General features: G+C 46.4%; 1 protein-coding gene across 3 annotated transcripts in view; it reads left to right on the top strand.

The window, feature by feature from the left end:
• Positions 1-579: 579 nt before the first annotated feature.
• Positions 580-18260, top strand: part of DPYSL4 (dihydropyrimidinase like 4) — a 42740-nt gene continuing 25059 nt past the window's right edge. For 2 of the 3 annotated variants that reach the window (XM_060241383.1, XM_060241381.1), the window contains exons 1-2: positions 580-954; positions 15013-15101. In XM_060241383.1, coding sequence (XP_060097366.1) covers positions 604-954; positions 15013-15101 — 440 coding nt within the window. In that variant the 5' untranslated portion in view covers positions 580-603. Of the gene's footprint in view, positions 955-3711; positions 3787-15012; positions 15102-18260 lie in introns of those variants that run through there. The other variant, XM_060241384.1, reaches the window with a different exon arrangement.

Raw genomic sequence — 18260 nt, 5'->3', positions numbered from 1 at the left:
TAGAGCGATAATCTTTTATAAGATTTTTTTTAATGAGGGGAAGAAATTATGTGAAGCCAAGAACTATCTATTGCCTATGGCTGGCAACCGAGGTAAGCAAAAATCTCACATAGGAATACCGTTGATTCATTCATTGCGAGTTTTGATAAGAGTACACAGTTACTTCAGCACAAGATATCATTGCAGTTCTTTTGTGTAGACTACATAGTGCGATTAACACAGCAACAGCTTTCAAGTGAGTTAAAATGGGCCACACAAGAGACAAAGCGGCATACATAAGTGACGGGAATGGGAATTCTCCCGTAGGTGGGTGCTCGCCGATGAGCTCCGTCGGCGCTGCTAGTTCAGCACCAGAACTCTTGGACAGCTCCTTGCCAGTCGGTCTGACGCGAGAGACCAATGGCGCTACCTGCCTAACGACTCAGGGCACTGGCTAGGAGTCCGCACACGTCAGCCGGGAGAGAAGGGGAGTCAGGCTGAGCTTTTCGGGACACTCCCTTCCCTACCCAGCGTTACTTCTGCAGCCCTCCGGGAAGGCAGCGCGTCACTCCACTCTTAGGTCCGACAGCAATCCGAGGAGGGCGCCTTCCCTCCTTAGCAACCATGAGCGACAGGAGGGAGCAGCAGGCGGAAAAGAGAGAGGAGGAACTGCCTGCTTACTTTGCTGCCCTGGGCACCGGCAGCCCCAAGCCCCGGCAGAAATATGGAGGCATGTTTTGCAACGTGGAGGGCGCCTTTGAAAACAAAACGCTGGACTTCGAATCTCTCCGCGGAGGAAGGCGAGAAAGCCAGCAGTCCAGCCGCTCGGACCTGAGCCAGCGCTCCAGCGATTCGGAAGGGCAGAGCGAAGCCAGCAGCGGGAGCCGCAGCGCTCCTCTCCTCACGCCCGCGGGTTCCCTGGCTTGCCCCTCTTCAGATGGAGCATCAGAGGAATTGCCCAATGGCTGCCATCAGGTAACGGGGAAAGAAGACGCTGGGAACTGTCACTGGAAAAAGTCAGTGAAGGAACTAAATCTTAGGGCTTGTTCTTAAAGTCCCCCCCCTCAGGCGTGGCTTTCCCTTCCCGCTGTATTTTGTCCGCACCTGTTTTAAAACCCGCCATTCCCTCTCCCTTCCCCAATCTGCAAAATTGTATTTAATGACACTCGAAGTTTTTGAATAACTTTTAAGGTAAGTCCCCCGTGAACGGAGAGCGGAGGGAAGAGATAAGTACTCCGCGTCTGCATCTTGCGCCAGTCAAATAGGTACTTTTACTGCTTCCTTTGTGCGCATGTTCAGCACCTGGGAGAGCGACACGGCAAGGAATTTATTACACATGCCCCTGCGAGAAGTGCGACTCACAAACTTCGTTCGGGGCCTCTGGAACAAATAATAAATGTATTTCCTAAACCGGGATGGAATTCTGAAATTAATACAGATGTAATCCTGTATTTAACAGTATTGTAGTACTGTGTCTAATTAAATCTCTCTTCAGATAATCAATAGCAGCCTCTGAAAAGAGGTGGAGATTGATTTGTCCGGCCCCTTTAAAAGGAAGAATACTTAGTCGTCTCTAGTGGTCACTTGTCATCTGGCTTTTGAATGAAGTTTTTGCGGGGCCTCGCCAGAGTTGGACGTCCCCCTGGTAGGATCACAAAGGTGATCGATTATTTGTTAATGTGCAAGGCAAATGAGAAGCACTGGAGATTTTTGCCTTCCCAAAACAGTTTATAGCCTAATCACTTTGCATGCTTATTGAATGCACCGCCCCCAGGGCATCCCCTAAAAATGTAAGGGAGTGCATGAAAAGTGCAAGGGATAATGAAGGTAAGATCCAACAGCTGAGCAGGCGATTCTAAAGGTGGAGCTGGGTAAGCAATAAAGACATAGTCCCAGTCCTTCACCAACACAGGTCCCCTTCTGCATCTAAAACTGGAGCTCTGTGCATGTGTCTACCACCTGCCATTTTATGTTGATACATTATTTTTAATAAAGAGCTGCACAAAGCAAACTGAGCCTCTTTCTTTAAAAACTGCTCCTTGGAATTTGAAAAGAATGATTTTTAGGAAGAACCAACTACCAATTTATCTGGTGTGTGGAAGAGCAAATATAGTCTCAGATGAAGGTGTACAGCAAGTAAAGTGCCCTGTATATATATTTTGGCCACTGTGTGACGCACAGTGTTGAACTGGATGGGCCATTGGCCTGATCCAACATGGCTTCTCCTTATGCTGGATTATACCCAGGGTTCATTCAGACCAGTATCCTGTTTCCAACAGTGGACAGTCACATGCCTCTGGGAAGCCTTTAGACAAGCATGAAGACCCTTTAAAAGAAGGAATTCTTCATCATCTCTAGTGATCACTTGAGCATCCCAATAACTGGTACTCAGAGCATCTAAAGGGATTAGCCTAATTTCTGTGGAAAGCCATCAGCCTTAAAGGGCATCACCTATGCTGTGGCAGTTAGTTCCTTTATTTGCAATTCTAAAAACACGTTCCTGGAAATAAGTTCCACTGATTGAACTTGAGTAGGATTGTCAGTAGACTTGTTTAAGATTGCTCTTATTTGTGTGTGAAATAGTGCCTCACCTGAAGTGGACCTGAAAATCTAAATCCATGCAAGGGATTCTCCCCCAGCTCCAATGGATCGTTACCCAAATGTCTAGATTGTAATCCAGGGGCAGCTCAGGGACGAAGTTGAACCTGACATTGAGACAAACCAGTTTCTCGCGTCAGCAGATCGCTGTAGGGTTACTTGGGAAGAAGTCCCGTGAATAAGGTGGGGCTTCTGATCAAATAAGAGCCCCGTAGCGCAGAGTGGTAAAGCTGCAGTACTGCTGTCCTAAACTCTGCTCACAACCTGAGTTCGATCCCGGCGGAAGCTAGCTCCAGGTAGCCAGCTCCAGGTTGACTCAGCCTTCCATCCTTCCGAGGTCGGTAAAATGAGTACCCAGCTTGCTCGGGGGAAAGTGTAGAAGACTGGGGGAGGCAATGGCAAACCACCCCATAAAAAAGTCTGCCGCGAAAACGTCGTGATGCAACGTCACCCCATAGTCGAAAACGACTGGTGCTTGCACAGGGGACTACCTTTACCTCTGATCAAATGCGCACAGGCTCGGGTTGCGCGTGTACGTTACGAATTATCACGGCTAATCTTTGGGGGAGGTCGACGGTAGGGATCCTACACCCCGTTTCTAGGAGGCAAATCCCACCGCAGAAGTCAAGAAGATTTACTTCCAAGAAGTGCTCGTTCAAGGGCGGGCTGAAAGTTCAACGACGAGGGTTAACACTGGGCAGAAGCACCCTCCTCCCCCCTGCCCCCGAACAAGCTTCCTAATTCGGGCGCCCGGGAACCGCCTGCCGGGAGCTTCTCTCCCGCGGCGAGGCCCGGCCACGTGGCCTTTGCTGGCTGCCGAGGGGCAGGGGAGCTCCTGGCGCTGGCTTGGCCGGAGGCCCCGGCAGAGACCCGCCTGCCCGCCCGTCTGGGGCCCTGTCTGCCTCTGCCGCGGCACGCCAGCCGAATGCTAATGAGGCTGCGGGGCGGCCACCAGGGCCAGGGGGAGCCGCCGCCGCTCCCTCCCTCCCTCCTCCTTGCCAGAACAATCGGGCGGGCGGGCGGGGGAGCGCGCACGCACAGGCGCCAGCAGCACCACAGCGCCAGCCAGCTGCTTCTGCTGCTCCCCGGCCGGAGCCACAAGCACAGCCGGCCAGACCGCCGCCTCCTCCTCCTCCTTCCCTCCCGGGCTGGGCTCGGCCGGCGGGCAAGATGTCCTACCAAGGCAAGAAGAACATCCCTCGGATTACGGTGAGAGGAGGGCGCGGGCCCCGCCGGCGGGCTCCTCTCCTGCTGCCCGCTTGGTGTTCGCGGAGGCTTCCGGGCCGGGGCGAAGGAGGCGGCTGAGGCTGAGTGTGGGCCGCGGGGAAGGGCTCGGGGAAGCCAGGCACGATGGTGGCGCTGGGTGGGATGGAGCTGGCCAGGCCGGCCGGGCAGGGAGTGTGGTCGGGGGTGGGGGGGAGGCTTTAGTTGCAGCCCAAGAGGCCTGCTAGGAGCGCTGGTCACCAGCCAAGGCCTCTAACCTGCTTTCTTCATTCAGAGGCAAGGTACAGCAGCGCGCCATTGGGGACTCTCCAGCTCGGGCCAGTTCGAGCTGTCCTGGGCAAAAGATTCCTCTCCTTAGAAACAGCCTTCTTAGAACAAATGGGATCTTGTTCATTTTGGAGCCTGGGAGGACCCGGATGCCTAAATTCCAAATAGAAAACAACAGTATTGAAGCCCTCCAACACCCCTTTCTTTCTGCTTCGTTGGTGGGTGTTCTCTAGTCCCATTGTTTATCCCTTCTCAGGCCCCAGCCTGATTCCTCATTAAAGCATTTCTGACTCCTAAGGCAACAGCAGCTTGAATGGACATGGTTTTAAATCACCCTGCAAGAGTAATCTCCTCTACAGTATTTGAAGGGTGTAGGAAAATGTGGGACATGGGGAAATACAAAAATGTTCTTTAATAATCCCTTCTAAGGGCAAGAAGCATAATTTATTTTCAGCGCCTGGAGTGTTTCTCACTGGCGGCAATCAAGATAGGTTATTAAGAGAGGAGTTTTAATCTTCTGTGAGACCTCTGGAATTCTGTCAGCTAACGTGGACTGTATGTGGGTTTCACTCTTGACTTGCCAATGAATCCGTGCATTGGAAGCAAAATCAGGATGTTGTGAACATATTCTGGGGTTGATATTGATCATTTGCCTCTCTAGGCTCTCCATGGAGAGAATTAACGCGCCCTTTTGTTGACCGTAACCTCATTTGAACCCAAATGGATTTCAGCAGGATTTTATCCTCCATTAGAGGCCCTTCATAACAGCAAGACTCTGCTCACCTATTAATTCCTTTTCAAAGGCAAAAGGCAACATGTTTATATTACTTGTACCCCAAGTTGCTTATTTAAATGTTGCTTTGGAAAGAAATTGTGTAATGGAACCCTTTTCATGCAGATTTCACTCACAGCAAACTCCTTTCAACCCAATAATGTCTTACCATCTGCATCTGTCATGTCTGCCATTGTCGCTCTCTGTTATGAGCACTTCCATTTTGTCTGAACTTCCGGTTGCCACACAGAAATAACTGGAATGGGATTCCAAGGACACCTCCAGCATATTTTCTGCTTCCCCATGAGTGGGAATATCTGGGCACAAATTGTGATCAGTTGCTGTAACCAAAGATATTTGCATCCTGTTCTGTTGCCTGTTATCAAAATAAATGCATGCAGTGTTTCCTATAAGATTCTTCAAAGCAAAAATTTCTGTCCTTTCAGGACTGTTTCTTTATGTATTTTAGACCTGTTCTCAAATTTAAAGCAAGGGTTCGGGCCATGCATTTCAGGGGCCTATCCTGATGCTGCTGTTCAGTTATTTGCCCTTCTTTATCTCACCCAGCTTACACAAACATTTAAATGTGAGTGTGTAGTTACATTTGGGAATTAAAGTAAACAAGTTTGGGGCATTTGAAGAACTGCAGGAGGGTGTTGCAATTTGGAAATCTTGCCCCATCACCAAAATCTCCCCCTGCAGGACTCTGTAAACTTCCAGGCTGTTTTTCCCTCCCTCTTTATTGCTTTAACTGACAGTCAGTTGCTGTCGACATTCTGTAGCATTCTCTGTATCATCCAGTCATGTTTTCTTGCCTGGGGTAAAGTCATATTTTCCTGCAAACCCTACCCTGTTTATGAGTGACCTCTTTTTCCATGTTCATGATTGGAGAGGAGAGGGGGCAGCCAGTTTACTGCTAGATATATTGACTGTAGGAGTTGAGGAGAGGGATAACTGCTGGAATGAAATGTGAAATAGAGTACAGTACACTGATCAGGGTCCAACTGTGAATATGGTTCCATTAACACAAGGGGAGGGTAGCAGTCCCACTCCACCCCCAGGACTGTATGACAAATCGTTTTTGAAACTGGGGAGGGGTTATAAAGCAGCTTGTGATATGGTGTGGAGTGTCAGCTGTTCCAAAGAAAAAAACTCAAATGGCCAGGGCTTTTTTTTTAGGAGGAACTCCTATGCATATTAGGCCACACACCCCTGATGTAGCCAATCCTCCAAGAGCTTACAGATCTCTTAGTGCAGGGCCTACTATAAGCTCCAGGAGGATTGGCTGCATCAAGGGTATGTGGCCTAATATGCAAAGGAGTTCCAGCTACAAAAAAGCCCTGCAAATGTTTTATGGGACTCTCCCTTGCCTGCTTCTGGGCAACTCTTTAGATCCTGGCTGTGTTTTATCCAACAAAACCTGGATGTTAGTGAGTTCTTGTTCTGTTGACCTCCAAATAAACCTTATGATTCAGTAAATCACAATGTATTCTTGGTTAATGTGATCCTGTCTTAATTGGCTTAACCTGTAAACAGGAGGGGGGACTGGGTTGTTAAAGTAGCCTTGGAGGAAGCAGAGCCAAAGACAGGGCTGGATTAGGACATGATGGAAGTCAAGTTTAAAAGCCCACAAAATATTGCACCACCACACAGCTCTTATTCTAACCTTGCAACAAAGTAGTTTATTTGTATGGAGAAGCCCCACATGATCTGAGGTCCTAAACTGTAGCTTACTTCTGCATAAATTTGGATCTGGCCAAGTTCCGTGGTAACCATGACAATAATGAGTTCATTGTCATGGTCTCTGCAGCCTGGCCCTGTCCTCCCCATAGCATTGGCAGTAACTGCTTAGCACAATAATTATAATTATCATACGACCGTGTGTGTAGTATAGCCTGGAAATTCGAAGAGTGTCTGGCAGCCCAAAGTTCTAGCTCTTGTAGTGTTATGCACTACTAGGTGGTAAGCTAGACTTGCTTTTAAGGCAAGAGACATTTCAGAGGTGGTTTGCCATTGCCTGCTTCTGCATCACAACCTTGGTATTCCTTGGAGCTCACCCTTCCAAATACTACCCTGCTTAGCTGCCAAGACCTGAAATTTGCTTAGCTCCTGGCTGCCAGTGGCCTACCGGGAAATTACCCTGGTGGTTGAAGGGCCAGTCTATCCCTGCCTGTAAACTCTCTGGTGCTCCTCTGCAAGAGGGTGCTTTCTGTGCAAGTGAGCACCCTTTACCTCCTCATTCAGTGATGGCACATTGTTCGGGCAGGCTTTGCTACATCCCTGCTCTTTCATTACTATTGTGTTTTGTTTTTTTCTGAAAAGCCAGTGTGATAAAATGAGCCTATTTGGGCTGAGTGGCTTCTCCCCCCACTGTCTGACAACTGAAGGCTCTTTAAAATTCTGCATTGTTTGGCCATGTGGAGCCAGAGCAAACCAGCCATTCAAGCATAGGATGAAAAAAAGCCACTTGAATGAAAGCCGGCTGACCGCATCTGGCATTCTCAGTAGTTATGGGAGAGGGTTTGAGAATAGTTAGAGCCAGGAACGCAGGAGGCCCTGAAGGGGGGAAGGGAGGGGTTAAGAGGTCAGGGAAGCTTTTCATCGAGACACCCTTGTGAAAAATCCAATTGTTCTCTTTAAAGCTAAAGTGCACTTTAAAATGCACAACAGTATTTATGAATGCAACCTGTATTTGAATTTCTTTTAAAACTAATTGCCTGTATTTTCCTGAAGCAACCTATAAGACCCCAGAGAATCTGGTGATGTTTCCAGCTGTACTTCTGCAGGCTGGTCCAAAGATAGTGGGGTTATTTTAATTGATTGTTCACAAGCTGTCTATGCAGTAATCTTCCCAAATCTGGGCCTAATGTAAAATGAAATAGTTGCTTTCTGAACATAAAGAACTTATACAGAAAGTTTAACAAGGGACACAATTGTTGTAGAACCAGTATGGTGTCATGGATAGAGCATTGGACTGAGGTATGAAACACACTGTGTCATGGAGGCTCACTGGGCCAGGCTCTTTCTCATTCTAACCTACCTTGTGGGGTTGTTGTTTTGAAGATAAACTGGAGAAAGGGAGAAAAGTGTTGTAAATCACTTTGAGTCCCCATTGGAGAGAAAAGCTGGATATAAATATCTACATAATTAAATATGTCTTCAGAAATGTCTTTATTTTGGTAAAAATGTGCCTTTGGTCACTGGGCTCTTTAAAAAAGAATAATAAAAAGGAGTGTGACATGGGGATCTCTCACATATTTATTTATTTTGCTAGATTTTTATCCCACTCCTCCCCCAGAATGGGCCATGGGCAACTTACAAAACGACAATACAGTAACATTAATGAAATCATACTTCTAATAAAATCAAGTAAATTTATTTATTTTTATTTATTTATTTTATGATTTTTATCCCGCCCTTCCCAACAAGTGGCTCAGGGCAGCTCACAGCACAAAGTTCCTCATAAGTACAATTTAAGCATAAAAACAGTTAAAATAATTAATACATTATTTTAAAATGTATTATTTTAAAAACATTTAAAACATTAGGGACAGCAACCTCTATTATAACTACACCTTGTTTCTTGTACCAGCTAGTCATAAGCCAGCCAGAAGAGGGTTGTCTTGCAGGCCCTGTGGAACTGGGCAAGGTCCTGCAGGGCCCTCACCTCTTCCGGCAGCTGGTTCCACCAGGAGGGGGCCATAACAGAAAAGGCCCGGTCCCTGGTAGATTTTAAGTGGGCTTCTTTTGGCCTGGGGATAACTAGGAGATTTCGAGTTCCCGATCTCAGTACTCTCTGGGGAACATGTGGGGAGAGACGGTCCTTCAGGTAGGCAGGTCCTAGGCCATATAGGGCTTTAAAGGTAATAACCAGCACCTTGTACCGGACTCGGTAAGCTATTGGCAGCCAGTGCAGATCCCAGAGCCCTGGCCGGATGTGCTCTCTTCTTGGGAGTCCTAACAACAGCCGGGCTGCGGCATTCTGCACTAGCTGTAGCTTTCGGGTTTGGCACAAAGGTAGCCCCATGTAGAGAGCATTGCAGTAGACCAACCTCGAGGTGACCGTGGCATGGATCACTGTTGCTAGATCATCACGCTCCAGGAAGGGGGCCAACTGCCTTGCCCGCCTAAGGTGAAAAAGGCGGACTTGGCGGTGGCTGCTATCTGAGCCTCCATCGTTAAGGAGGGCTCCAATAGTACCCCCAGGCTTTTGACCCTGTCCGCCGCTATCAGCGGCGCACCCACAAAAGCTGGTAGGGGGATTTCCCTCCCTGGACCCCGACGACCCAAGCAAAGGACCTCTGTCTTCGCCGGATTTAGCCTCAGCCCGCTCAGTCTGAGCCATCCAGCCACTTCCTGTAGTGCCCGGTCTAGATTTTCTGGGGCTGAGACCGGTCAGCCATCCATATGTAGATAGAGCTGGGTGTCATCAGCGTACTGGTGACAACCCAGCCCATACCTTCGGGCAATCTGGGCAAGGGGACGCATATAGATGTTAAATAACATCGGGGAGAGAACCGCCCCCTGAGGCACTCCGCAATCAAGCGTGCGCCTCCGGGATAGCTCACCCCCAATCGCGACCCTTTGTCCCCGACCTTCGAGGAAAGAGGAAAGCCACTGTAAAGCTAACCCCTGGATCCCCGCGTCGGCGAGGCGGTAGGTCAGTAACCGATGGTCGACCGTGTCGAACGCAGCCGACAGGTCCAACAACATCAGCACCGCCGAGCCGCCCCGATCCAGATGCCGTTGAAGGTCATCCACCAGGGCGACCAACACCGTCTCAGTCCCATGACCCTGGTGGAAGCCGGACTGGAGTGGGTTGAGGACGGAAGCGTCCTCCAGGAAAGTCTGTAACTGCATCGCCACTGCCCTCTTGATAAGCTTGCCCAAAAAGGGTAAGTTTGAGACCGGCCGGTAATGCGCCAATTGGGCTGGGTCTAAGGTTGGTTTTTTCAAGAGGGGGCGGACCACTGCCTCTTTGAGCAGCATTGGAAAATGCCCTTCCATCAGGGATCTATTTATGATATCCCGTACAGGATATCTAAGCTCCCTCTGGCAAGATTTAATAAGCCAGGAGGGGCAAGGGTCCAAATTGCAGGTTGTTGGGCATGCAGATAAGAGGATCCTGTCAACTTCCTCCAGGCTGAGAGGACCGAAGCCATCCAGAACACAATCCAAAGACAGGCCCGGAGCCTCGGTTTCACTAACTGCCTCAAATATGGCGGGGGGGGGGGGTCGGGGTGGAGTGACGCGATCTTATCCGCAAAAAAATTCGCAAAAGCCTCACAGCCGATCTCCAATTCAATAGAATTTGGTCTGCCTTGTGGCAGTGTTGTAAGATTCTGAATTATATCAAACAATTGTGCCGGGCGCGAAGTTGCGGACGCAATCTTAGTCGCAAAGTATGTTTTCTTTGCGGCTTTGACTGCCATCTCATAGGATTTCAAACTCTATAGGATGTTCGAGTCACTTCGTCTCGAGTACGCTGCCATTGTCTCTCTAGTCGTCTGAGTCCCCGTTTTTGCTGCCGCAACCCCTGGTTAAACCAAGGTGACGGCTTCAAACGGGGACGCAGAGGGCGCCTAGGTGCGACCTCCTCAATGGCCCTAGAGAGTCCATCGTTCCAGGACTCTACCAGGTCATCCAGGGAGTCGCCAGTGGGCCAGGAATCCCATAGAGCCGTTAGGAACCGTTCCGGGTTCATCAGGCTCCGCGGGTGAGCTAAAATACACTCTCCGCCTAAACAGGCTTGGGGTGACACCTCCACACAAGCCTTGAGGGCATAGTGATCCGACCATGGCACTGCTATAGTAGCAATATCGTCCACTAAAACTCCCACCGCGAAAACCAGGTCTAACATGTGTCCCACCTGATGAGTGGGCGTTGTAACAACCTGGGAGAGTCCCAGTGTCACCATGGATGACACTAGGTCCAACGCCTGACTGGAAGCCGCGTCGTCGGCATGGACGTTGAAGTCACCCAAGACCAATAGCCTAGGGTATTAAATTAAAATCAAATTACTTTAACACACAGTATCAAACAAAGATGTTACCAGCTCACTGAGTTTTTGTATTTAGCTTGATTTCTTGTTTTATTTTTTAAAAATGGTTGGTCATTTTTAAGTACTGGATATGACATGAATGGTAGCTGGAAGAAAAAATTGGGCCATTTCAGTTTGGCCAGAACAGGGAGAAGCAAGTCTTCTTTTGCAGCAGTGAGGAGCAGAAGTCTCAGAGGGCTACAGTCTGTGGCTTCCAGGGAGGGGGGATTGATATTGTTTTAAATAATCTTTTGCAGGAAAGTGTCTGATTTCCTGTGCTCAATTTGTATATCTATAAAGAAACATAAATGTAAAATGCTGCAGATATTCATTTTAATACTGCCACTGAAATAAGGAAAGTACTGGAACATCTATTTTATTGGGAGCTAGTGGAATGAATAGGTCAGAGCAGGTCCTTCTCTGTCTCCCTTCCTTGGCTACAAGAGTTGTTTGCAGTGACTCCCCAACATTCTTCCAGGTAGCTGCCTGATTCTCTGGAATGGTTAAAAAAGGGGAATTCCAAGGAGGCACCTTAAAGTGAATTGTAGGTTTGGCTCCTGTGAAATCATTGGTGATGGGGAGGGGGAAAAAGCACAGTTTAAAAACCAGGCTGCTTGACTGTGAGAGTTGAGGAATGTGGCCGTTTGCTCTGCATTTTAATTTTTAGCCATCTTAATTGAAGACCATCTGTCAATCATCACATTTTAAAAATGGAAAGGTTAGTGGGCAGGATTGTCACATTTTTAAATGTTTCAGTCCTTCAAAGCCCCTTAAAAGTTGTGCTCTTTAAGAACTGTTTGGTTGCTGTTCTGTTGTTGTTTTTGCAGGAGTGTCATTGTTTAATTTGTTTTATTTTTGCATCAAGCTCATGAGTGTAGATTCTCAAGCACAGTTCCTCAGATGTTCAAATAGGTGTGCTATACCACTTGGGCAGTCATTCCTGTTGCCAGTTCTACTGCAGACTGTTTCTTTCTTTATTTTATTTATTTCTGTGGATTTGTATTCCACCCTTTCCCATAAGGGCTCAGGGTGGATTCCAACATATCAAACAGTTAAAAACCAGCAATACATCAATAGATAAACAGTAAAACAGTTAAACAATTAAAACATATTAAAAGTTAAAAGTTTAAGACAATTGACAGCTGAGCCAAAAGCTCGGATTTAATGCAAGTTAAGGTATTAATGCAATTTAATGCGTGGTTAATGTAGACACTTAATTTAGGTGTCCGAAGATGCCAGCTATATCAGCCTGATTTCCTCCAATCCAGGTGGTAGTCAGTGTTGGGAGGCCAGTTAGATGGTATAACTAAATAAGAATGCCCGCCTGCTTCAGCCAAAGACCTGGTGGAACAGCTCTGTCTTACAGGCCCTCCGGAATGGTAACAGATCTGGGAGGGCCTGAACCTCCAAAGGAAGCTGATTCCACCAGGTTGGGGCCAGGGCCCTGGTCGAAGCAAGGCGGACATCCTTTGAGCCAGGGATGGTCAGAAGATGTTGGGTAGCTGAACGTAAGGACCTCTGGGGCTCATACGGGGAGAGGCGGTCCCTCAGGTATGCCAGTTCCAGGCCAGTTTCAATCAGGTGGCAGTGGGTGGGGTCATGCATTCTCCTTTTCTTATTCACATAAAGAACTGCAAGGGCTTTTTGTCTGTACATTTGTCATAGACCCAATTCCTGTGATTTTCTCCTTGTTAAAAAGAGAATAAAATTAGTGCAGTCAGACTGAGTCACATACGACAGAATCCAGCAAACCTCATATCACACAGTACATAATATGCATGATGTAGTGGGCACAAGCACATGATCCTCTGCCACATAAACATGGACCACCTCTGACCTGCTTCTTTACACAGTAGGCAAGGAAGCCAAATTTCAGTTGACCATCAATTGCATGTAGTTGTGCCTAATTTTAATAATAGAAGACCAGTGCACTAAAAACTGCTGTTTCCAGGAGCCCGCATATTTTTCCCCCTACAAAGTAAAAAACAACCCTTAGAGCAGACCAGAGAGGAAACAATTGTGCAGATCTTTCACTATCTTTTGTAGCCTGATGCAATTTTAGCAAAAGGAAAACATGCCAAGGGAAAGCAGCATATGTGTGACTTGACCTTCAGAGAAACACTGTTCTGTATCATGGCAGCAGCATTCAAAGAAAGCAAAATGTGTCACAGAAGACACATAGAGAATCACAGAGTTGGAAGGGGCCACATCTAGTAGTCCAATGCCCTGCTCAATGCAGGATCAGCCTAGAGCATCCCTGACAAGTATTTGTCCAGTTGCTGCTTGAAGATTCCCAGTGAGGGGGAGCTCACCACCTTTCTAGGTAGCTGAGCTGTTGAACAACTTTTACTGTAAAAAAGGTTTTCCTAATCTCCAGATGATACCTTCCTGCCCTTAATTTAAACTCAGTCCTTTCCTCTGCAGCCAATAGGAACAGCTCCCTGCCCTCCTCTAAGTGACAGCCCTTCAAATACTTAAAGAGAACAATAATGTCTCCCCCCACCCCACCCCCACAACATCCTCTTCTCCAGACTGAACATTCCCAAGTCCCTCAGCCTTTCCTTATAGGGTTTGGTCTACAGGCCTCTGATCATCCTCGTCACTCTCCTCTTCACTCGTTCCATTTTATCCACATCCTTTTTGAAGTGAGGCCTCCAGAATTGCATGCAGTACTCCAGGCGCAGCCTGACCAGTGGAATGTACAGTGGGGCTATGACATCTTGTGATTTAGATGTTATGCCTCTGTTGATACACACCAAGATGGCATTAGCCTCTTTTTGTTGTTGCCTTTCACTGGCTGCTCATATTGATCTTACAGTCCACTAGTACCACAAAATCTTGTTCACACACACTGCTACCCAGGAGGCATTCTTATTCTTTTCCTGTGTTTTTTCCTCCCATTCTGTGGGATCACGGTGTATTCCTTTGAGCTAGTATAGTTATATTTTCCATAAGAATCAGCAGAAATAACTGCTGGATCTGAAATCTGTATGCTTTAGAATCAATCTTGAGTAACAGCTATCCTCTAATCCAGCAGTCCCCAACCTTTTTGGCACCAGGGGCCAGTTTTATGGAAGACCGTTTTTCCATGGACCGGGGGGGCGGGGCGATGGTTTCAGAATGATACAATTGTGCATTTTATTTTTAAAGTGTCTGGTGCAGTGGTTAAGTGTGCAGACTCTTATCTTGGAGAACCGGGTTTGATTTCCCACTCCTCCATTTGCAGCTGCTGGAATGGCCTTGGGTCAGCCGTAGCTCTCACAAAGCTGTCCTTGAAAGGGCAGCTTCTGCCAGAGCTCTCTCAGCCGCACCCACCTCACAGAGTGTCTGTTGTGGGGGAGGAAAGTAAAGGAGATTGTGAGCTGCTCTGAGACTCTGAAATTCGGAGTGGAGGGCAGGATATAAATTCAATGTCTTCTTATTATTACTACTATATTGTAATATATAATGAAATGATTATACAACTCACAGACCGGTTGCTAACAGGCCACAGACCAGTACTGGTCCACAAACTGGGTGTTGGGAACCCCTGCTCTAATCTGCACTCTAATTTCATTGAGTATTTATCACAACATGCTTCTGAATAAGCATAAAACAGCCTGTGAATGAGTTCCAGAATCAAAAGTCATGTGACTCCTTCTATTAAGACCACCCAAGATAGCATCAAACAGTGTTCATCACAAAATGGTGTGCAAGTTTTTGAGTCCTCCAGAACACTTCATCAGGCTGGGTGTTTGGTACACAAAAGAAAACCAAGAGAGAAGGTGGTTTTTCCCCCCAAGGCATAGTGGCAAGACCCCAAGTCTGCAGTTGCAGTATTAAGTTGAAAAACAGGATACAATCTGCTTGTATTGTGACTTCAAGTTATCCCCTATGCCTGGAAACAGACTATTTTCTCTCCCTGCCTCCCCATTTTGTGCCAAACATCTAGCTTGATGAAGACTTCTGGAGAAGTCAGGCTTGCTTTCTCATGCTTGCTGTTCTGAGATATCTTGGTTGGTCACAATAAAAAAATATTACATGACTTCTGTTTTCCTTAACATTCCTGCAGACTAGCATGGCTACTTGAAAGTTTTGCCTATCATGTGCAGGAAATCTCTAAAAGTCATTTTGGAAAACTTTTTTTTGTTAGAGTGACCGGCTGCTCATCAAAGGAGGGAAGATTGTGAATGATGACCAGTCATTTTATGCAGATATCTACGTGGAAGATGGCTTGATTAAGTAAGTTGTTGAAAAATATTCTGTAGTACAGGTTTGTATATTTTAATGTCATTTGAGGAATTTTTTCTAAGCTTTTAATATTTACAGCATTCAACAGAGCAATCTTAAGCAAAGTTGCATCCTCCTTAGCTCATTGACTCTAACAACTTGGAAAGGTCTAACTCTGTTCAGGATTGCACTATCAGCATACAAAATTCTCAGCTCAGATACTGGGTGTCTGTAAGTTATTTAAAAAGAAGTCTGTAGGAATACATAATGGATAGTATTTGTTTGTAAGTAATTGGAAATACTTCTGCAAGTCATCTGTTGGACAACTTAGTGCTGAAGTATTAACCACACTCCCCAAAACACTTATTCCAGAACAACCTCATTAACCAGTAAGTTTATAATGGAGCAAGTGGTTTGTGGATAAGCTGGTGTTCAGCTCCTGGCTGTGGTATCAAAATTACTTGCCCTACAACAGCCACGTTTGGCACAGCCCAGTGAACAAAAGAGATATCGTATGCACAGAAGTGCTGTTCTGTTCTTGCAGTTATTTACAAGATAGGGCTATATATGTATATGTCCTTTTTTGGGGGGGTGTTGATGTGTTGGTATGTTTGTTGAAGAGCACCTCATTTCGTTGCTCTCATTTTCTTTTTTTGAGAACAATGACAATAAATCTATCTATCTATCTATCTATCTATCTATCTATCTATCTATCTATCTATGCATAAGAGTAACAGTATCCACTTCCTTCCACATGCAAAAAGCCCTTTAGGATTCTGCTGGACTTGGGTAAAAGGTGTTGTTAGTACATGTGCTCCCTTCACATGTATTCTTAGACGTATGTGGACTATCTAACTTGGTTTAGTACATTCTCCCGGAACAACAACCAATTTGAGGGAATTTAAGTCCTGGGTCAGTAGGAACCCTCTTCCACCTTTCACAGCCTGGCTAGCTAGGAAAACTGACACACACATCAATTAGATGGAGCAGAACATATGACTTAGGGATTTTTACCTGGATAGCGTTCAAACAGTCTCAAAGTATCTCTGTTAGGCTAGCAGGAACCACAAACCAATTAGATATTTTCCATAAATTGGCTTGGAATTTAGTGAGGAAAAATAGGAGTACAGGACTTGAAAATTTAAGAACAGTGAAATGGTTGTGTTCAGAAAGGCGTGTATGAAGGAGATAAAGTAAACAAGCGCCAAGCCTCTGGCTGAGTGAGAATTTTGCTCTGAGGAGTAGCCATGAGGAGAAGTGGGAGCAGGAAAGGGATTTAAAGAAGGAGAAACAAGAGTTTTTAAGAGAAAAGGAGTGAACAAAGGAAGACTTTACCTATGCTCAGTTGGGTAGAGTACTTGGTCCATTTAAAATTTTCAGTGATACAGCAATTAAGAGTAAAGGACTTCAGGTAGAGCTACCAAAATTGCTGAGGAATTACAGGTAAGACAGCAAAGGGATGCTCCTCTGTAGTGAGGAAAAATCATTGACACACACCCCCCCCCCAAAAAAAAACCCCAAAAACACAGCAGAGTTGACAATCTCTTTGCAAACATAGAGGAAGAAACTACCACCACTTTGGCTGCTGGAGCAGCAACAGTTATAGGAAACAGCACAAAGAAATGCCAAAGAAATAACTGTGAAGCCCAGGAATTTGAGTTGAATCCAGGATGAGCCTGTGTGGATTTCCTGATTTGTGAGTTAAGGGATGGGGGCTTCTGTGAAGGGCAGCAAAAGGTGATTGCATCCAGGCAAGGGAATGTCCGGTGTGTACAAGAGGACTTAGTTGGGTGGAGGCCTCACCCATGTTTGGGGCAGATTCAGGCAAGGTCAGTAAAGGTATTCAGGCCTATCTGGTGGCTTGATAGTAATTAGATTTTGTGCTCAGGTGATCTTGTATTTGCTGATGAAACTACATTGAGGTTGGTGGCCAGCTTTGCAAGCCCTTGCAGCAATGGGTAATTGGGGAGTAATAGGAGAGGGCCATGGCTCAGCAGTAGAGCATCTGCTTGGATACAGACAGTCCCAGTTTCAATCCCTGGCATCTCAACTAATACATTTGGCAGTAGATGATGTGAAAGACCTCTGCCTGAGACCCTGGCAGTCTGAATTAGCAATAATGACATTAATAGACCAAAGGTCTGATTCAGTATAATGCAGCTTCATGTGTTCAAGTAGGTAGACATGCAAATTTCCCAACAGTGAATCAATCTCCTTTCCAGTGCTTTGGCCACTTATTAGCATAGCCTGACTAATGAGAGCAATGTTCTCACCTTCTCCAAAGTGAGCTACTGCTAGCTTGCTCCTAAAATGAATGCCAAGGGATATTTAGCCATGATATGTCTAGAAATAAGTTCTTTGGTAACACTATTGCATGTGGACTTGTAGAACAGATTTTCAGCTCATACTCCCCATTCTAGACATGCAGAAAGGTGTTGGCTAACCATATCTTGATGCTGGTGGTGAACATTTATTAGTACCTCCATGCTGAACTTATAAGAGAGAAATTTTAACCTGCACTTAATATAAGACAGGGTGGCCAAACTTGCTTAACATAAAAGCCACATAGAACACCAGATGTTTGAGAGCTGCAAGATCAGATGGACTTGGCTTGGAGAAGTGATTGAAATAGACAAATGTGTTTTCCATGCCGGCCACAAGGCAGTGAGGGCTTTGAGAGCCATACAATATGTGAGAAAGAGCCACATGTGGCTCCCGAGCTGCTGCTGGGCCACCCCTGCTATAAGGTATGACTTTTTGGTGGAACAACCCCCCCAAAACCCATTTTCTCAATCCAGTTGGAGACTGGAAAGTACTGAGAAATATATTCACAGCTTGATATTGAAGGCATGTCTAGATAATATATTCCAGGGGTGGCCAACGGTAGCTCTCCAGATGTTTTTTGCCTACAACTCCCATAAGCCCCCATTGACCATGCTGGCTGGGGCTGATGGGCGTTGTAGGCAAAAAACATCTGGAGAGCTACCGTTGGCCACCCCTGATATATTCCATTGCTTCCTGTGTAACACACAACTGTGTAGTAATCATCTTTGGAAAGATCTATTAGGCATAGAAGGACATTGCTAAAAGCAGGACCTTCAATATCAGAATTGCAGCATGCTGAACGTATATAACCTTGTGGCAAGGGGAAATGCTGTAAAGTTGCAACAG

The sequence above is a fragment of the Heteronotia binoei genome, chromosome 6, assembly GCF_032191835.1.
Source record: "Heteronotia binoei isolate CCM8104 ecotype False Entrance Well chromosome 6, APGP_CSIRO_Hbin_v1, whole genome shotgun sequence".
Lineage (NCBI taxonomy): Eukaryota > Metazoa > Chordata > Lepidosauria > Squamata > Gekkonidae > Heteronotia > Heteronotia binoei.
This window is presented reverse-complemented; position numbering and strand designations above follow the sequence as displayed.